Source organism: Anguilla anguilla, chromosome 9, assembly GCF_013347855.1.
Source record: "Anguilla anguilla isolate fAngAng1 chromosome 9, fAngAng1.pri, whole genome shotgun sequence".
NCBI lineage: Eukaryota > Metazoa > Chordata > Actinopteri > Anguilliformes > Anguillidae > Anguilla > Anguilla anguilla.
Genome location: NC_049209.1, coordinates 17,610,140 through 17,631,412, shown reverse-complemented (window position 1 = coordinate 17,631,412; position 21,273 = coordinate 17,610,140). Strand labels below are relative to the sequence as shown.

The 21,273-nt window shown below is 40.4% G+C and overlaps 3 protein-coding genes and 1 non-coding gene across 4 annotated transcripts; 2 read left to right on the top strand and 2 right to left on the bottom strand.

Moving 5' to 3' along the window:
* Positions 1-2,594: 2,594 nt before the first annotated feature.
* Positions 2,595-5,113, bottom strand: ndufb4 (NADH:ubiquinone oxidoreductase subunit B4). The gene is made up of 3 exons (XM_035434557.1): positions 4,866-5,113; positions 4,083-4,226; positions 2,595-2,746 (listed from the first exon to the last, which is right to left on the bottom strand). Exons 1-3 carry the CDS (start codon positions 5,040-5,042, stop codon positions 2,684-2,686), a joined length of 384 nt encoding a protein of 127 aa, XP_035290448.1. The 5' UTR covers positions 5,043-5,113; the 3' UTR covers positions 2,595-2,683.
* A 49-nt stretch (positions 5,114-5,162) lies between these two features.
* On the top strand, positions 5,163-11,421 carry ccdc82 (coiled-coil domain containing 82). Its single transcript, XM_035434556.1, has 7 exons — positions 5,163-6,188; positions 6,468-6,681; positions 7,533-7,625; positions 8,118-8,242; positions 9,783-9,953; positions 10,066-10,266; positions 10,928-11,421. The coding sequence occupies exons 1-7, from the start codon at positions 5,658-5,660 to the stop codon at positions 10,991-10,993; spliced, it is 1,401 nt and encodes a 466-aa protein (XP_035290447.1). The 5' UTR covers positions 5,163-5,657; the 3' UTR covers positions 10,994-11,421.
* Positions 11,422-13,682: 2,261 nt separating this feature from the next.
* On the top strand, positions 13,683-13,754 carry trnac-gca. Its single transcript has one exon. It is a non-coding gene; the product is annotated as a tRNA-Cys (tRNA).
* A 292-nt stretch (positions 13,755-14,046) lies between these two features.
* On the bottom strand, positions 14,047-20,970 carry poglut3 (protein O-glucosyltransferase 3). Its single transcript, XM_035435311.1, has 8 exons — positions 20,465-20,970; positions 19,374-19,571; positions 17,683-17,966; positions 17,159-17,375; positions 16,861-17,057; positions 16,490-16,684; positions 16,265-16,369; positions 14,047-16,120 (listed from the first exon to the last, which is right to left on the bottom strand). Exons 1-8 carry the CDS (start codon positions 20,700-20,702, stop codon positions 15,977-15,979), a joined length of 1,578 nt encoding a protein of 525 aa, XP_035291202.1. The 5' UTR covers positions 20,703-20,970; the 3' UTR covers positions 14,047-15,976.
* Positions 20,971-21,273: the final 303 nt, after the last annotated feature.

Sequence of the window (21,273 nt, the reverse complement as noted above, 5' to 3'; positions counted from 1 at the left end):
TTCTGTTTTACATCGGTTCTATTTTAAGCATGGATAACCCTGAGAATAATGAATTTAAAGGCATCACAACATATGCTAACCTAGCAATGCATGATTCTGAATGACCTTACATAGATACAGTATATTCAGTTTGACATTCAACCAAAACAACCTGATCACCGGTGATTAAGTGTATTCCATTTGCAAAAATTGTTAAGTACAGGTAAGTGGCCAATAGGCCAAGAATTCAATAGATGTAATAAAATTCCTGGTAAATATTTGAAAGCGATTCTTAGCAACAGATCTTAACATTTTTTGTTTGTATTAAAAATGAACAATACAATCCACATTGCCTGTTTAGTAGTGCGACTTTATTGGACTTGACCTGTGATTCTGCACACAGTCATAACAGTCATACTCTGAAGATTCACATCTGAATCCGTTTGTTTCGCCATCTGCTGGCTTTAATGCGAAAACACTGATAAGCTTTGTGTTCAGCATCCAGAAGTACAGCATGTACTTACGTTGTGTAGATATATATATATTTACAGACATGCTAAAAGGGGAAAAATCAATTTCATTTCACGTCTTCTATCCCTGACACGGCCATGACTACAACCCATGAAAAACGTCTTAATTTGTTAATTTAGTCTTCCTCTTGCTGCTCTCCTTATAAAGCTTCTGCATCAGCAATACCTCCTATATCCGTGTACAAATGCAATTAAATTTGGCAGGATTGTCGAATATTATGGCAATTACAGTAGAAATAGAAATGTTCCTGTAGGTTGCATGTTATGAGGTCAAATGGACTGAGCTGTCAGTTTAGAAAATATATAGCATAAAGTGCTGTAAAGAACAGTTTGCCCCCTTCCTGATTTACTTTATTATTGCCTATCTGTCACAGAATGGTTTCAGACTTTTAAACAAAAGGTAATATAAGACAAAGGGAATCTAAGCAAACACATTTATAAAATTATGATTTCATTTAATGAACAAAAGTTATCAAACACCCATATGAAAAAGTAATTGCCCACTTAAACTTAATAACTAGGCTAGTTGCACCACCTTTAACAGCAACAACGGCAACTGAACGCCTCCTATAATTTGATATCAGTCATTCATAATGCTGTAGAGGAGTTTTAGCCCACTCGTCTTTGCAGATTACTGCTTTAATATAGACTGGTAGGTTTTCAAGCACAAATTGCTCCTTTCCGGTCCTGTCACTGCACCTCTATTGGAACTTTGACTAGGCCACTCCAAAACTTTTATTTTGATTCTTTTCAGCCATTCAGATGTGGACTTGCTTTTGTGTTTTGGATCATTGTCTTGCTGCATAAATACATTACACTTCAGCTCATGGACAGATCACTGGACATTCTCCTTAAGAATTATCTGGTACGGAGGAGTGCTGTATTTGCATTACGCCAGACAACGTAATCTGTCATCCAAAAAGTTCCACTTTTGACTCCTCTGTCCATAGAACATTATCCCAAATACTTGGGGATCATCCAGGTGCTTTTTTTGGATTAATGTAAATGGTAAATGGACTGCTTTTATCCAAAGCGCTTTACAATTGATGCCTCTCATTCGCCAGAGCAGTTAGGTGTCTTGCTCAAGGACACTTCGACATGCCCAGGGCGGGGTTTGAACCGGCAACCCTCCGCCTGCCAGACAATCGGTCTTACCTCCTGAGCTATGTCGCCTAAAATGTTTCTTTTGGTTAGTAGTAGTTTCCACCTTTCTGCTCTCCCTCTTGCATTTCTGCCCAGTCTCTTTCTTATTGTGGAGTCGTGAACACTGACCTTAGCTGAGGCCAGAGAGGCCTTCAGTTCTTCGGATGTTCTTCTGGGATCTTTTGAGACTTCCTGGATGAGTTGTTGTTGCACCCAGGCCAGCCAGTCCCGGGAAGATTTACCAGGGTTCCAAGTGTTTTCCATTTGAAGATCATGGCTCTCACTGTGGTCTGGTGGAGTCACAGAGCCTTAGAAATGGCTTTGTAACCCTTTCCAGACTAATTTATTATACCAACTTTTTTTGTATCTTTTGTGGAATTTCCTTTGATCATGGCAGCGTGCTTGTAGAAACTTTGTGGTGTCTACTTTACTCTGAGGCTAAAGTTCAATATAAGTCAGGTTTATATTCAACAGAATTGGCCACAATCAAGCCTGGCTGTGTTCAATCATTTGAATCTAATTATCAATTAAATTAGGTTAATTGGTTGATTAAGCAACTAAGGAGGCAATAATTTTTTCGTTAAATAAATGAAATAATAATATTAAAAACGTGTTTGATGCTTACTTAGGTTCCCTTTGTCCAATATTAATTTTCTTTAAAGATCTGAAACCATTCGGTGTGACAAATGCACAAATAGAGGACATCAGGAAGAGGGCAAATACTTTTTCACTGCACTGCATTTTCATTCAGGGTAAAACATAAATTCTTAGGTCAAAATTATTTTTTAAAACTGTGGAAGCTAGATGATAGACACTCATCTTTCATCATTAAAATCAAACAGAAGGGCTAAAACCTGGTGGAATATTAACCATGCTTCTAAATATGTACAAATAAAACTGTTTTGACCTTAAACTTCACAACTTTCATGACAGCACACAAGGTTTTGGGCAATAATTACATTTATTTATATAGTTTTTTTCCATTCAGTTATAAGCATTGACGAGTTGTTTTAAAAGTCTATGGTATGTCATCAATAGGAGAGCTGGAATCGGCGATCATATTTCCCTGCTTTAATCAACTCTTCTTTCTTGTCCTGGAGGTAAAAATGAAAGGTTGGTATAACTTCTTGTTATAGCATTAAACTTTTTACCAGAAAGTGTAAAACAATGCTACTTTGAATTACCAGAATTCAGCCTGATCTACGCCGTTTTCTCTGCCATGTTCCTACATTGAAGGGGTAGTTCACCCAGAAATTAAATTAAGGTATGTTTCCACATACCCAGAGTACCATCTATCCACCCAAACAGTTTTGCTGAGATTTGACAAGGTTTCTAGATATCCATAGCAGCTCAGTGATACAACAATCCTCAACGGGTCCCAAGCTTTCATGGTCGCAGTGCACCAAAATGTAAATACTTTTTTTTGTTTTAACTCAAAAACAATGTTTCTTTCCAAACATAATGTTACTCATGAGCATGCACAGGCTTAATTTGTGCAGTTTCATCAAAAACTACTTTTGTACGAAGAATGACAGGTACTCTGGGTAAGTGGAAACATACCTTAATTTCATTTCTGGGTGAAATGCTCCTTTAAACACTACCACTTGCATGCATCTAAAAGCACGTGTTCATATAGGCAGTGACTAAGGCATACCTTTTTCAATAGCATGCAAAAAAGAGGTTTCCTTGAGTGTGGCTCAAATATACTCAACCCAGGTTTGCAACAGTAATGGTGCCAACTCACAAAGTGATATGATTGAAACTGTTAATTTAGGTTTCAAAAGTTCAGATGGCACCAGAAAATTTTGGCCATATGTTTAGAATAAGATGGCAATAAAGCAACATAATTTTGATTCTTAAAAATAAGGTTAAAATAAGTTGTTTTAATTTCAGTTGTACTGTGCCACCATGTGAGCCAGTACATTTAGACTGTAATGTGGTTTGTGAGATATGAATTCTCATTCCTACGAAACTGATGAAAGACTATATCTCTATATGGTACTACCAACTCCTGTCTTTTGTTAACAGCTGTGTTAAGAACAAGGACAACTTTGCACACTGACATTAGATAGATAGATAGGTACTTTTTTAATCCCGAGGGAAATTCAGCTGTCCTATAGCTCACGTAACAGAGCAGAGTGCAACAATGCACCAATTACATAAATAAAACATGTCTGCAATTTATGAATCCATCTTCTTTACACAAATTTGCTTTGTCCATTCATTTGAATGCACTCAGTTGGAAATAAAATTGCTTGTATGAATAAAGTCAGCCAGCAGGTTTTTATTAGCAGGTAGCACTGTATTTAAACATTTGAAGCTCACACATTCAAAAATTCTATGATATTTGTGCATTTCAATAAGTCCATTTAAGATGACTAGTTTACATAATAATAAAAGATAGTGAAATATGAATGGTATAAAACTCACTCTGTCTGTCTTGAAAACGAAGTACCAGAAGAACAAGGGCACAACCCCAAACAATGCTCCCACTAATGAAGTCTTCGCTGTCGGCCGGAAGTGAGGGTAGACATTGGTGCGTGCATACGTCCAGCGTGTTAGAGCTGGGTCGTCCTGAAAGCAAACCAACAGAAGAGACTTGAGAGTTAACCTGCATAATGTATTTTAGTGCATAATGCTGAAAATCCACTTATTTCCAAAACCCTAAAAGATACAAGAATGAACGTTTCCACTATTAACTGTATTATACTTTTGTCTGGTGCCACATATGTAGTTTCCATTCGCATCCAAGTAGCTAACTAATGTTATGCATCAGTTTACGTATGTTGAAAGGAAGGCTTATGGGGATGTCAACCTGTAATATTATACTCTAACACTTACGAATAATAATAGTACAAAAATATACTAATGGGACTGTATCGACGAAAGGCAAACTCCATAGCTAACTAGCTACTCAAACAAGTAACTTAGCAGCAGGACAGACAATACGTACCCCACTTAGCTAACTAGTTGATATTAGCTAGCCAAATGGTGTCAGCAAAACGTTTCAAGGTCATGTCATAAATAGCTAATTAATTCCTTATACACTTATATCGTATACTACATTATGAAACCTCTAAACCACTAAATGACATTTTCTACAGTTAATACAAAGGTAGTGTCATCAAAATCTAGCGTTACCGACAGACACGTCTGAGGCAGGTTGCTAATGATGCATGTTAACGTTAGCTCCCTTCCCTTCTATTCGCTTACGATTAATTCTTTTCGGAGAGGATTGTTCAGCTGTAGCTGGTACTGTCTCTTGAGTTGGGCTTTCAGTGCCGCCCGCTCCTCCTCGGATCGTCTCTGAGCCTGTGAGAGATTGAAATATTGCGCTGGGTCCAATGTTTTTGGCCGAGAAGCCAAGGGCGCCTCCTTATAGTCCGCCATACTGGGAAAAATGCCCTTTTCTTCTTCTTTGTTTTTATTACTGTTTAGAATCGGCGCGTACAAGATGAAAAAGAACTCCCTCTAGTGGCGTGGAGCACTTCTGTTATATCAACTGGTTTGTATGTGTTTTCCCATTTCCCATGGCATTTTCTTTGTGCAGTACATTGTGCAGTGTGTTTCATCTCTAGCAGAACGTTTCCGTTGTTAAGTTTGCTTTAGCTTTTTCTATGTGTTTGGAAATTTGCGTCGTTAATGATTTTGGAGCTCGTTTCCCTTAATGTTTCTGCTTTCGCTTTTGATGCGCGGTTGGCCTTCTGGGTGTCCGTATGTTTTTAATCTCACGTGGTTTTGTGAAAGGAATCCGGAAAAGCAGTGGAAAACGGAACGAGCGCGAAATTGTGACATTGTGTACGAATAAAAATGCCTGACTTGTTTTTGCACGGGAGGCCTAATGTGTTTTTCATATTAATCGAACTACAAGCGTCAAATCTAGCACATGTGTTTTTTCTTTTCATAAAGGTTTAGATTGTTAACAAGAGTGTGTATGCGTGTTAGCTACAGTAGCAAGCTATTTTACGAGGTGTGTATTTACGTGCTGCGATTTCAAGTTCAGACATGAATAGATTATACCAGACACGACGACGTTCAAAACCCGATGCATCCCGTGTCAACTGGAGGAAGACTCGCGTCTCCCTTACATCCTGCCTGGACGACAGCGAATCCGAAACGAGCACTCCCAGCACTAGCTCAGAAAGTGAATTTGAGAATGATCAAAGTGAGGAAGAATCTCCTCCAGAAGTTGCAGTGGACCACAAACCCAACAGAGAAGGTAGCGATGCCGAAGAGGTATGTGCGGTGCCACAATCTCGACGAAAGAGGTTTTCTACTACCATTCTTACTGAAAGTTCCAGCGACTCTGACAGCGACGTGGGGGGACGACCAGTCAGAAAACTTTTGCCTAAAAAACGCCAGAACCTCCAACTTTCCGACTCGGAGGCAGAGGCTGCTGCAAAACAGGATGCGGAAAAGAAGGCTGCCGAGGTGAAAGAGACAGCTGCAAAGAGGAGAGATAGACGGAACAAGCTATTGGAACTGTCAAAGAAGAGGCGGTCCCGTACATCAAGGTCCAGACGCAGAAAATTAGAGGTACATAACATATTTTATCAATGAGCTATTTCTGTTTTGACGACATTGTATTGTATTCGTGGCTAATTAGGACTTATTTGTAAACAAAACAAAAAAAAAAAATATATATATATATATATATTCGATTGAGGTCTAAGTTTTTATTTTGAAAACTTACCCACATTTACAGATCATCCGGTTTGTGCAAAACTCTATTCACAGTGTGAGTGTGCATTACACGTCGCACAAAAATGCTCTGGAATTATTGACCTTGTGATATTTGTGGATTGTTATTCCTAGGGTTCAAGTGAGGCAGAATGCCACAGCAATGATGGGAATGATGATGAGAAAGAAGAGTGTACCTCATATCAAGAGGTACACAGCAGTGAAGAGGAAGAGGGAGATAAGGACAGTCTCAAAGACTTTATTGTGGAGAGTGATGATCAGAAAGGTGGGGAAGGTTCTTCAGTGCAGGGGGCAGAAGGATCATTGCTCTCTCATCATCTTCCTCAGTGTAAGTTATGGAATGTACATGAAACCTGAATACCTACATGTTACAGCAATACAGACCCTACAGAAAAAAATGCATTATCCAGAAAATGCAAAACCCAGGCAAAAGACATTCCTTTCACACACAATCCACCAAATCTGCCGCATTAAACTAAATCTAATTTCTTACATTCTCAAATGGAATGAAAGATGGCTTATTCCTACAAACTACCCCCCCCCCCCCCCAATTTCACCAGAACTAACTATCTTGTTTGTATGTTTATGTAAAAATAAGGTTAGAATATGTCATGGTAATATGTGTCCAGATGATGGGAGTTTGTGCTTGTTCTCAGGTTTTATTTAAGGGTATTTTGATACATTTTGGCTTCACCATGCAGAAATACAGCACTTTTTATAAATAGTGCCCCCATTTCAGGGCATCATTATGTTTGGTACATAGGGTATCACAGGTGTTTCTGATTAATCTGGTGTGTTCAATTGCTTCCTCGGTGCAGATATCAGAGAGCTTTCAGTATGTGGTCTTTTGATTTCCTTTGGTGTCTGTTTTTGGCATGTGTCAACATGAGGGCCAGAGTTGTGCCAGTGAAAGTCGAGGAAGCTATTATGAGGCTGAGAAATAACCACCAGTCAGGTCAGAAATCACAAAGAGCCTGATAAACCAAGCTGAGAATGTGTACTTTAATCACATTTGATTACAGGTCTAAAACAATAAAGGTCGAGTACAGAGCCAAATCAAGAATAAATATGCCTTTGTCCCAAACATTATGGAGTTCATTGTATGTGTTTATGCATATGTGAAAGGCTATTAACTGGAATTTATTTGTTGTATACGTTTATTTGTGTTTCTCTCTACAGTTGTCCCTGGATCCATGCTCACACATTTCCAGGTGGTGGTAAAAGCCTTTTTGATCAATGCTCTGGATGAGTCATTTCTCAAGTCTTTGTATGGTGAGACCAATGTACTGTTTGTACAGTTGGCGTATAGAGAGGTCTCAGACCAGTGATAGTTGTCCTCAGAGAAGGACAATTTAGGCTATTTGTTTATGCTAGTTTTGTTCAATTCAAATGAATTAGGAGCTTTCGGTGAAATAGAACACATATAATTAAGGCAAGTGGGACATATATAGATGTATTCATTTTAATTTGGTATAAAAAAAATGTCATAAGCCAATGTAACAACTTATAAAATAATTCTAATTATTGAATCAGCTGTCCACTTCCTAAGGCGATTGCCATTTTATTGCCATTAAATGTCTGTACTAATAGCAATAATTTAATAAATGGCATCATCTCTGAAGACAGTTTCTTCCTTTGGCAAAGCAGCCCGCATCTGTAATTTGTTGTCCATGTTGTGTGTTCCAGCAATGGGTTAAAAAAATAAGTGTGCACTTGTCAGTGACTGTCGTTCTTCTTTTGTTAAACACATACTTTCATCACCAGATGGCGAGAGGACAAAGAAGTATGCCCTGGAGATGAAAAACTCCCTTTACCACCTGGAACAGCGCTGTATTCTTCCGCGACTGGAGAACCTAAAACAGAGGAGCCGTTGGAGCGACAGGTACAAGGTGAGTTGCCTCCATTTCAGAAAACCACGTATAGTTCACTCCATTCCACTGTTTAGCTCAAAAGCAGAAGCATCCTCTTCACCCCTCACTGCAGAAAATTTTGCCAACCTTCTTTGATGGGAAATTTGCTGGCATTTGCAGTTCTTTCAAGATGTAGTCCAACATGAAGGCCAATCCTTTTCCAGACAACCCTCCCTCTCTTCCTGCTCAATACACCTACCCTCTCTCTCTGCCTTCTCCCTTCTTACAGATGACTTCTCAGCTCCTAATATCCCATTGTCCTACTACCTGCTCCCTGGATCCCATCCCTACACCCCTCCTCCAGTCAGTCTCTCCTCACAACCTCTCATACATCTTCTCTAGTGAACTTCTTGTCCACTGGATCTTTCACTGGTATCTTCAGACAGGCTCGTATTTACCCCCCTGCTCCAGAAACCCTCCCTTTACCCCCATCATCCAGAACTACCATTGTGCCTCTCTTCTTTACTTTCTCTCCAAAATGTTTGAACATACTGTTTTCAACAAACTCTCTCCTTTTCTATCACAGAACAAGTCTAGCTTCAGACCTGACCATTCAACTTTCAACTGCCCTTGTAGTCATTGAGGAGCTCCACCCTGCAAAGGCAGCTTCTCTCTCCTCTGTTCTTATCCTCCTCGACCTCTGTAGCATTTTACACTTTTGACCACCAACTCTTGCTGTCTTTGCTTTCTGTCTTTGCACAGCTCTCAACTGGTTTGCTTTTGTTACCTGGACTGCAGGGTTTTTTTCTGGTTCAAAATAGGTCTTAGGTGGTGACCGCATGAAAGCAACTGCGGTCAGTCCGGCTTTGCTGCCACTGTCAGCATGATGCTTTGTCTCCATATTTTTAGCTACATTTAGAATAAGTTCTGTCTTCAAGAGACCGCCAAAATTATTTGAGATGTAGGCTATAAGAAAATGAAACGTGGCAAAAGATTTTAAATTGGAATGATTTTTTATATATATTGAAGGTTATGTCTTTTAAGTGCCTGATTTATCCTACAGGCGGCTTAGGGGGCTTTAAACAACACTTAGGCAGCCCACCTATGACATTTCAATGCAGGAAAAACCCTGGAATGTCACTCCTTCCAGGTTTGCAGTTTCGAGACCTCAGGAACTCCTCTAACAGGAACTCCTCTTTTATCTCTATACCTATTCCCTTGGGTCTGTCATCTCCTCCCATAGCTTGTCTGATCATTCATATGCTAATGACACACAACTCTTTCTTTCCTTCACTCCATCCAGTGCATTGGCTTTGGCACACATCTCAGCTTGCCGTTAGGACATGTCAAATTGGATGTTCATTCGTCAACTAAAGCTCTGCTTGGCTAAACTCAGATTCGCTTCTTCCCATAAGTCATCCTCCCGGCTGGACCTATTCTTCACTACTTAACCCTAGAGGGCACCACATGTAACTGCCATAATTGGCTTTTGAATGCAAACTGTTAGCTGCGATGAGAAGCAGAACAGAAAACTGGTTGTGATACGGTCCTGATCAGTTCATGTATATGTCACTTACAGGAGCGTGTGGAGTGTTACCCAAAAGCGCGGGTCATGATGACAGGGGTGCGGGAGCGATCCTGTCAGGCCTGCGAGCTTCACAGGAACTGCCGTTTCACAGTGCAACTCTCCGGACAGCTCTATGACAACAGGACCCTGAAACAGGACGAGTTCATGCCTGATGACACACAGGTGCAAAAGAGGGACCTGTGAAATTTTGTGTTCTACATATGTTTATATATATGACTCGTCCATTGTTCCCTTGGTCTCTAAAGGTACTGATTGTCATGCTCTGGCACTGCAGGCCTTTCAGGTGGGCAATGTCTGTGCCCGCCGCACTGAGGTGTACCACCAGCTCAAGCATTTCAAGTACCACCTGTTCTGCCGCTGCCAGGCGGTGCTGAAAGAGGAAGAGCGTGGGGGGGAAGAGGATGAGGAGGAGCCGGTGAAGGACACTGTCGTCAGGGTGTTAACCAAGCTGCAAACGTCTGGCTGGATCACTGAGGTATGTCCCTTACTTTTCTTCCTGCATTTCACTTCTTCCCCGTGTTCAGTCTTCTGCTGATTTTAACGTTGTTTTAAAAGATGTATACATTTTACCTCCATCTCTATCCTGAACCTTCAAGCAACCAGAAAGCTGGAAAGCTAAAACAAAGTATTTAATTATATTTGAACTATTTTGTGGCCTGCGCTCAGTGCTCTATCTGGCTACGCGCAAGAGTTGTGGTGGTACATTGCTTTAGACGTCTAGCAGATGCACTTTCCCAGAGTGACTTATACAGCTTCCTTTATTTCACATTGCAGTGCATTTATGCAACTGGATAGTTTTCTGAAGTATTTCATGTTAACTAACTTGCCCTACCTGAGAATCAAACATACAACCTCAGAATTGCAAGTCCAGATGTTTAATGATTATGCTTCATTATTGCCCAGGGTATAAAGTTTGGCACAGAAAAAAAATTCTGAATGCAGTATTATTTTTAAAGCTTTCTTTCAGATAGCATGTAAGATAACGTCATCCTTGATGTGGTACCCTCCGGTGGTTGTACTAACACCAAAAGAATTGATTTGAGAGTTATGTGACATATACAATATATCTACAACATATATAATTAAATTTTTGCAGTCTGGCTAAGACAAATTATCATTATTCTTTTGTCCAACAGCAATATGAGAAGTTGCAGGACTACCTGAATGACGCCGATTACTTTCAGGAGGAAAAGCTTGACTGAAGACCCAAGTTAACCCAAGACCTAATCCAAGTTCGGTTTCTTTCCTAGCCAAAATTCCTTGCGCTTGTGAAAATCTTATCATAATGAAGAGTAATTAGATCACACTAGTTTAAAAGTAGATTTGTGAATGAAACCGCTCCTCTTCGGGGGGGCGCTTTGGGTTTTTGATCTGCTGAGAATGTTCCTATTCCTTCCTGATGTTCCTATTCCTTCCTGGACAGGTGTGCAGTGCATGCAGCACATATATTTGCTCATTTATTGAATGTTTATATTAACATTTTAAGGTTATTTCTTGTTCCCTGTTTTGTGGAATGTAAAAATACATTTTTACATGTACAATATTTCTGTTTTGTACAAAGATTTGTTTCCAGCTGTATTTTTTATTTTATTTTATTCATCTTTTCTTGATTAAAATTCATTTTACTTTATCTCTACTGTTCCAAAGAGTGTTTTTATGGGGTATCATGTCTTTAGCTTGATGTAGTTTATGGGGGCATTTTTGGAACTGATTCAGTCACCATTAGTTTTCAACTTGACTCATGATTAAATTCAAGTTTTCACCCTTCCCCCTCCCCACGCAGTTTGGCAAGTTCTGCAAATGCCAAAATTAACCAAACTTTGCACAGCAAAGTCGGTTCAGTATTATGATCCTCATGAGGCAATTTGTTTGCAGCATAAAACTGTGACAGAACATACAGGCAACACGAAGAGAAAGTCATACAAAAAACATCTCTGCAGAGCTATAAAAAGTGTTTCCAAAGGTCTCAAAGATTTCTGTTAATTAATTTGATCACAGTTGGAATAAATGAGTGTATTGATTACACTTGAAGGCAGCCGATGATGTAATCCAGAAGGAAGAACAGAGAATTCTGTATACAACAAATGACTATAGTCTGAGAGGATGACCTGAACATTCTGCAGGACTCTCCTTCACACAGGTCAGACGAACTCCTCTGTCTGACAACAATTGTTTTCCCATACTGGCTGACAATGCCCTGTAATGCATTCCTGCTCCTGATGCTATAAGATTATAAACCCAGCAAATAGACTGAAAGAAAACTGACTCGTTATATGATTTATAAAACATTTCCTGCACCCTACACAATTTCACCACCTTAAAAGCAAAATTAAGTTTTAAAGTTCTACTTTGTGTGTGTATATGTGTCTTTGCATACAGATATATAATGTTTTGGAAATGTCTGTACTCCATAATTTTACATTAGTAATCAAACAATGCGCAGGTGGTTAAAGTGCAGCTTCTCCGCTTTTATTAAAGGTTTTTTAATTTTTTTTATTTTGCTTTCACCATGTTGAAATTACAACACTCTTTATACATAGTCCCCATTTCAGGGTACCATAATGTTTGGGACAAAGGTCTTCACAGCTGTTTCTGATAAGTCGGGTGTTCAGTTGCTTCCTTGGTGCACATTTAAGAGACCAGTATCTTGTCTTGATTCTAGGCTTTTGATTGCCTTTGGAGTTCGTGGTTTCCTAAGAAACAAATGGAAAAGTGAGACGCCCGGGATCAAATCCCAGCTTGAGATGATGTGTGCTTTATGACACAGCACGTTATCCTGATGGAAGTATCCATTAGAAAAAGGGCCATTAAGGGATGCACATAGTCTGCTACTATGCTAAGTTCCATTCTGGAATTCAAATGATACTCAGCTAGTGTTAAGGGGCCTAATGTGTGGCAATTCTTTTAACATGATCATGTGGTTTGGAAATTTGATACATTGAGTGGAGGAATAAACTGCAGAGAATCGTTAATATAGCTTACAAAATAATGTGGAAGCTACAGCAGTAGCGTGCATGAATAACTGTCGAGGAGAACAGGTAATAAAAGTATTAATGATTTGTACCCTTTTCCACCAGGAAGTCATGGTAGGCTCTAAGGGCAAATTAGAATATTTATAAGATGCCTTTTGTCCAAAATGCTATTAGAGACCAAAATGGGACCAGTAGTGGTACCTCTCTGTTTTTGCTTCAGCTCTTTTGCTGCAGTTTTTAGGTCAGTGTACAAGTAACTACTGTATTTTTGGATTGTCTTTTAAAATGTTAACTGTATTTTGCACTTTAATACGTTTCTTTTATGTCTGTTGTGAAGCCAAAGACAAATTTCCAATGAATTTTCGTACATTCATATTCGTATTACGCCACCACCAGCCTGTTTCGGTGACGCAAGGCGGGATAGATCTATGGATTTATTGTTTACACAATATTTTCTGTGACAAACAACCAGCCAGAGTAAATTAGTTCGTATGTGGGCATTTCAAATGAGAGAAGCATACAATAGGAGTTAAACCTTATCTCTATAATTATCAACGTTATATATAGCTGTATAGCTCTCTAGATAACTATATCGTATTTCACATTGAATGTTAAATATGTTTCTTGGATTCAGCCCCATTACAGCCAAATTGCAATTTAAATAGCTTGATAATCTTTCGGAATTTGTCCACTAGCGAACTTGCACGTAGGACAAATCCAAAACAACAGAAATCAATAGCAAATATATATTTTTAATAATATCTCTTCGACAGCGGTATCTATTCAGATAGTTGTTGCGTATCATATAATAACTGATAGGCGTATGTTTGTAGACATGAACTAATGGTTTAGTCATATTTGTTACCGCAGAGTACTTGCGTTAGTGGTATGTAGCACATTGAGGAGGTAGTGAGAGACAGGGGGTATAGCTCAGTGGTAGAGCATTTGACTGCAGATCAAGAGGTCCCCGGTTCAAATCCGGGTGCCCCCTCTATTGCAACGAAGAACCAACGTTGTTTTTTTTTGAATACGCATATAAACATAAAAGGTCGGAAAATGGTTACAAAGTGTGTTTATAATGGGAAAGGTATATAAATGTGATATTCGACAGCGCGTGTCACTTCCCATGTGCTGTCATATTACATGGTGCCAAAAGAGGGAGCCATTGAACAGATAAGACTGCTGCCGCTGGACCTGGCGACTTGCCATTATTTAAGGAACCAGAAAATTCTTAAGAATGTCATCTACGTGAGCTGAAGCAAACATGTATTCTTTTTAATACATGAAGCACTTATTACAGGAACAAAGTTTGAGATCCCTGCATCAGATGAGTGGAACATGACTATGATGAGTGCTTTATTGAGGCTGCTGTATTAGTGACATCATGCTGCGTGGGGATTTTTTCTGCAGAGGGCAGAGCGTAACAGAAGATCTTCACAGGACAGAGCGTAACAGAAGATCTTCACAGGGCAAAGCATAACAAAAGATTTACACAGGGCAGAGTGTAACACAGAAAATTTTCAAAGGGCAAAGCGTAACAGAAGATCTTCACAGGGCAGTGTGTAACACAGATCTTCACAGGGCAGAGCGTTACACAGAAGATCTTCACAGGGCAGAGTGTAACACAGTTCTTCACAGGGCAGAGCATTACACAGGAGATCTTCACAGGGCAGAGTGTAACAGAAGATCTTCACAGGGCAGAGCATAACAAAAGATTTACACAGGGCAGAGTGTAACACAGAAAATTTTCAAAGGGCAAAGCGTAACAGAAGATCTTCACAGGGCAGTGTGTAACACAGATCTTCACAGGGCAGAGCATTACACAGAAGATCTTCACAGGGCAGAGTGTAACACAGTTCTTCACAGGGCAGAGCGTTACACAGAAGATCTTCACAGGGCAGAGTGTAACACAGAAGATCTTCACAGGGCAGAGCGTTACACAGAAGATCTTCACAGGGCAGAGCGTAACACAGATCTTCACAGGGCAGAGCGTAACACAGATCTTCACAGGGCAGAGTGTAACAGAAGGTCTTCACAGGGCAGAGCGTAAATCAGGCCGTTTGCCTGAGCGCAACACCGGGAAACAGCTTTAGCCATACTGGTACTTAACTCAACTAGTCTCAACTGATCGCGACTCGTCTGTAGTGTGCCCCAGTAGTGAGGTCATCTCGGGCCCATTAAAAGGGTTTGTAGTGTCCTTCATATCTATGTCCAATCCCCCATTCACTGTCACATTCCCCATTTTCTGCTAGATATTGTAGAACCTTCATTTTAATGAGCATAGACAGAACTAAACTAAGATGGATTTATCACGAAATATGTTTAAAAAAAACAAGAAAAGACTTTATTAAGCATATTTTTGTAAAATAAATATTTAAATGACACAAAGTTCAGGTAATGAGAAACATCACAATCCTAAAGTAAAATACATGTGCTGTGTCTAAAACATTTAGATATTGTACCAAATACAAGTGAAACATCCAGGTGTCTTGTAAACATTTACAGCATGAAACTTTTATAAAAGCAACTGCATGTGACCATACCTTTTGAATTACATTTACATAAGGGGAGCATGTGGCATAATGGAAGAGAAGAAATGGTGAGTCAGAAAAGCCTTGAGAATTAAGTCACATGACAATATAAGCCAACTTGAACTCACACGTGCTATCTTTGTCAATCATGACCACTTATGTTGCAGGTTTTGGGTTTGATGGGAAAGCTATACAGTATGTAATAATAAAGGTGCAGGCTAAGCTCTGTAATAAAGGCACATACTTTTCCTATGGCTGCCAATCTTTATCCATCACATTCCCACCTTCCTTTGAAGGGAAATAGGATGAAGTTATTTTGGGGGAAGGGTGTGATTGTGCATTGGAAATCTGAGCATTTCATCTGCATAAAGGCATGGTCTATGAAAAAAAATCGGCTTACCTATATGGCACCATTGAGAGTTTAATTCATTCAAGGAAATGATCACACAGGAAATATGTCTGAAGAAGTGGCTCAAGTACACCTTTGTAATAACTACCTTCAGACACAAAGGCCACATTAAGCTGGACTTGCACTCTCTGGCCTTTTGACAAAGACCAATATACAAGTTATACTCCAGATATAAACTGACCACAGATCAACACTCAGCATAACTGGCACCAAAGTAACAATGTGGATCTTCAGTAACAAAGTTGTTTGCCCACCCCATCCTCTACGTTTGTGTCAGAGCTCATCCTTCCCTGACGCAGGCCCATCTCCTTGTGTTTCTCGCTCACACTTGCAGTGGGCAGTGTTGTCTGATGGCTGGGGAACTAGATCCATCCCCTGGTGCACTGTGGGTTGGCTGGTTTGGCGCCCCGCGTACATCTGCAGCAGGAAAGAGGCTGATTTAATGTTGAAGGTCATCATTTCTATTCCATACTTCTCATAACCTTTTATCACATCCTACCTTTAATTCTTACTGACAGTTGCAGTAAAATGTGGTTATAGGTTGTGAGTACAGTACAGTACCTGCAGCACAGTGTAGTAGTAACAGTACAGCCTGCTGGGCTGCAGTAGCTGTCTAGCCAGTATCTGCCCCTCTCTGGCTATTGCCTGCGCCTCTGCATCATTTTTCTGTGAACAGCAAAGCAGCAGACAAATATACAATTTCACACAGGTTAATACACTGACAAACAGCAGACCAGCACTGAGATCATTCTAGACTACTGAGACAATTTGTGCAGTCTCTCTCACCTTGGCCCACTTGATCTTGTCGATGAGGTCAACCAAACTCCTCTGAACAGGTACATAATGTTTACCTGGCTGCAAATGTATGTAGAAGTGCTCATAATAAGGAGAGGCCTGTTTGAGAACCAGGCTGTCTCCCAGCATCAGGTAGGGAAACCTGTATGCTGCCACAGTGCCATCCACATTCACCTGGTACTTGTACTAGAGAGAGAGAAAGAAAAGAGAGGCAAGTGTGAAATTTCCATGTTTCCAAGTTTCATGTGACCTCAGATTAAATAATGTGATCTCTGTTTAATGTAGTCTTCTGTACAGCATTCTACCCTAGGCTGCTAGAGTTCAGAGTTAATGATCAAACCCTAGGTTTGGGCTGTTTTCACCTTGAAGAAGTTGAAGAAGCCTGTGAGAGGTGCTTTGCCCAGCTCCTTTTCCTTCTCCCGAAAGAAGAAGTAACCAGTGATTCCAGCATCTAGCAGGTCCGGGTTCTCCCTGGACAGAGTGACCAGGCGAAGGCGCTCCTCACGACTGTCCCTTCCACGGAAAAAAGCCTGCTCCGTCTTGTTAACCCAAAGGGGGCCTGGGAAACACAGAGGACCAGCAAATGATAGCCTGCAATATCACAAAAAAAAAGAACAGAAAACACTTGGCTAGCGCTCTCTGCATCTTTGCATCTCTCACCCGTGTTCCCCTGGACAGAAAGCAGGTCATTGGACACACCCCTCATGGTTTCCAGCGTGGAGTGGGTGATGTCATAGGTTGGCAGGATGATGTCACGTGTGTCTGCAGAGCCACACCAAGAGATGATTGGCAGAGGCCCAGGGGTATCATTGACCTTCCGTGTCTCCATTGGCCAGTCTCCCACATTGATGTAAAACTCCACGTCAGGCAGGCGCACCTTGTGGGTAGGATGGGGGTTAAGAAATTGAGACCTGATTTGCCAACACTACAGAAAGATGGCCAAACCTAAAGAATGTCAAACCCCATGACATGCTCACATCACAATGTTTAGCACATAACACACCATGAGGATTAGCTTGCCAAAGACTGACCTTCAAGAACTAACAAAGGAGAGAACAGTGGTTGTAAGTGATGTCAGTGTGTGCGTATGCATTAAACGTGAAAAAAAGTTTATTTTCTGAGAGAAATCAACGTGTATGTGCTGTCAGCACTGTCCACTACCCCTAAACATGCCTTACACTCACCTTCCTGGCTAGGGAGAGCAGCATCTCATCCGAGAACATCTTGAAGTCTGTGTATTTACCCAGAGCCCGGCGGTAGACTTGGTTGTTTAAGACAGTGTAGTGGATGAGGCCTCCCCTCTGGGCAAAGCGCCGAGGAACCTCTTTTAGAAGGCGCTGTAAGTCTATGGAGGGAAAGTTACTGAAGTCCTTCAGGATCTGAGGCTCTTCGGTGGGGCAGGCCATGTTGCCCAGCCAGGTAGGAGGGTTGGCCTCTGGGCAATCACAGTACTCGTGATACACTGGACCTATAGAGGAGGAAGAGATTAAATGGATCTATGCCATAGATAGCACTACAGCAGATTGCAATGATATGTATCACAGGTATCACGACAGAAAGGAGAGGTAGGAAGCCACAATGACCCATGCAGGCATCAAAAATAGTTGTAGACATAGTACCACATGCAAACACGGCCAACTTCAACCAGAGAAACAGCATTCATGTAAATCACACACTTTTAGAATAGATATGATCAGTAAATATCAAAGTAATAGTACTTGAATCTACTTCATTGTATTTTCTTGTTTAATCATTGTTCTGCTGCCATGTGCAACTCTCTTCATTTACCTATTAAAGAAAATGCACACAGTTATCCCTCAATTGTGAGAAGGTCCCTTTAAGAAAAAATCTTTTGTGAAAATGTTGCTACCAAAGAGCATGTTACCACCTTCACGCACATTTCCAGAGAGCACCCAGCGTTCCAAAAAATTGTGCTTTTGTATCTTGTGCATATTAACACTAGAACCACCAAGATTCCATTACCTTAAATAACCAGGAACAGTAAATTTGTTCACTCACTGCTCTATTCTACAAGTTTCTGGAATGCTACTGGAGGGATGGAATACCATTCTTACAAAAAACATTTGGTGGTTTGATGATGGTGGTGGAGAGCGCTGCCTAACATGTCAGTCAAAAATCTCCCATAGGTGTTCAACTGGGTTGAGATCTGGTGACTGCGAAGAGCAAAGCATATGATTCACATCATTTTCATATTCATTTACATTCAGTGAACCCTCGTGCCCTGTGGATGGGGACATTGTCATCCTGGAAGAGACCACTCCCATAAGGATAGAAATGTTTTATCATAAGATAAAGGTGAGCCCTTTGTATTGATTTGCAGTGGCCCCTGCCTCTAAGGAGTTTTCAAATTTGTCAGTATCAGTCAGGCTTGGTCTGGTCGGGTCTCAAGATCTTGGGTACAGGCTGGGTTCGGGCTTAAATTTAAAAGTGCGTGAAGACCTCTAATTTGACCATTCATGGCCATTTAACAAGTGTTTATAACTTTATTTCCTCATTCAAATGATATCTGAATATATTCAATACTATGTTTGGGAAAAATCGAAAAGGGGGAGTCATATAAATGATATCAGATTTATTGATTTTATTAAAGTGAAAGCGACTTCCATAACTTTAATACAGATCTTGTGCGTTCAAGATAACTTCAGTGCACAAGAAACTGAATACCATTTTGTGGAACTTTTGATGCCTCGTACATTTCAGATCACATGTAGGAGCCTTTCCTTTTGGCCAAATGACAAAAGTGCAGGGGATGAACAAGCCGGTTGAGTTTCTGCAAGGTGTTCTTACTAGATCCTGACTAGACAGGTCTATTGCAACATGTAATGCCAGTGTGTATTGGCTGCAGCGGTGTTACCTTGTAGGACATAGGGAGACTGGCCAACAGGCTGATCCTTATAAAACACTTCCACCTTCAGTCCCTTGGAGGCACTGCCATACAGCCGGTATCTCATGAGAAAGGAGCCATCGGCACGGTCAAGGGGCTGTGGGACATGGATGCGGATGTGCTCACCAGGAGTCAGCGAGGAAATCTGCACTCGAAATGAGCCTTTGCCTGGATCACAACCATAAATGGGAAAAGTGTGCATGAACCACAAACTGGGGACAACTGGTAGCTGCAACATAACCTCCCACCTCAAAATCTCTATCCAAGAAGAAGCAGACCTGAGAGATGGCAGCAAACCTAGAATGGTCATCACTTTTGAAATAAAAATATGCATTACAAATTTTGGCAGAAAAATTATTTTAACTGTGAAAGTGGATCTTGCATTCTTAAATGCCATTTTTATTTGTGTAGCTAAGTAATCCTTTTCAAAACTATACACACATCCAAATCCCTCAAGAACAAAACAGCTTTCGTCAAACAGTGATCCTTGCCTTCACTAGCAATGAAAGTACTTGAGAGTACAGCAATCAAAAGGCTACGGCTAACTTTATATTTAAAACAAAGGAAATGCAGCTTTTTATTACTTGCAATTTTTGGAAAACAACGCTCAAAAGCATAGTCGTTTTAAAAATATATTTTGATTAGCAGCAGAGCTTGAGAACTCCACAAACATGGTTTTCTTTTCCTAGCTTCTTCCATTGTGTATCTATGGTACATCTCTCAGAGTATTACCTGAGAATTATAATAACATAGAAAATAACTTAAAATACAATGCGTAAGAAATACATGTAGTTTTGTCCTTTTGTGCCTTTACTACACAATACGTGGGCTGCCCACAGGGGCCTAGTTACGAAATATTAAACCTATGTTTTCCCTTGCGTTTCAACATTATCTAATTTTGCATAAATAGATAATATAATCGTACCGTGTTCCAACACATTTGTAGCTTTTAGCACGAGTTTCATTTGTTTGCATGGTTGTAGCTACCTACCCACTCAACACTACATTTAGTATTCCCTGGGGGAAAGTCGATATGCAAAAATGACTGCAACGGCGTTTACCTGGAGACTTCGTGAAGTTTATTCCCGCGGAGTTCACTGCCTGAATGTAAAAGTATCGAACGGGCAATACAACATTGGGGTCGAGTCCCGGGCCCCATACAACACATTTCTGTGGGCTAAGTTCGTACGACTCGCAAAAAGCAGATTTTGCGCACCAAAGTAAAAATAGAACGATGCAAATACTAGGTAAACCCCTTATTGTTTTAAATATGCTTGGACAGTCATATTTTGGAATCATATTATCTCGGTAATAACATACACAGTATGCAATGACTACCAAATCACTAACTTGCGCCAATTATTAGCCTACATCCCTGTTTCACAAGAAAGGAAGAAGGAGAGGGGGTCAACTTTCGATTTGGCCGAGTATGATTGGATGCCCAACGAACCAATGTTTAAGAAGCACATTTTGAGGCTTCGAGATGTTGACGGCTTGGAGCTATAAATAAATTATAAAATGTAATTAATCATTGAGAACTGTTCTTAAAATCACCCTCCATTCGCATGGAACTTCATTCACAGAGTGTTTCATGAAAACAATGTCGACGTATATTAAGAGAGGAGACATTACAGTTCCGCGTAGGAAATGGTGGAAGCAGTAAACAGTGCTGCCAGCTCTGGCTGGTAGATGAAGATCTGTCACCTGTTAAACATAGATTTGTATGACGAGCCTTTTTATAGGGGAACCTTTTCATTCAAAAGCTGAACAAATTTACAAGAACCAGCTGGCTGGCCCGACTATGTCCCAATTGTCAGCGCAGTCCAATCGCATCGCGATACACTGTCCAGTTAATATTCTGAGCAACCCA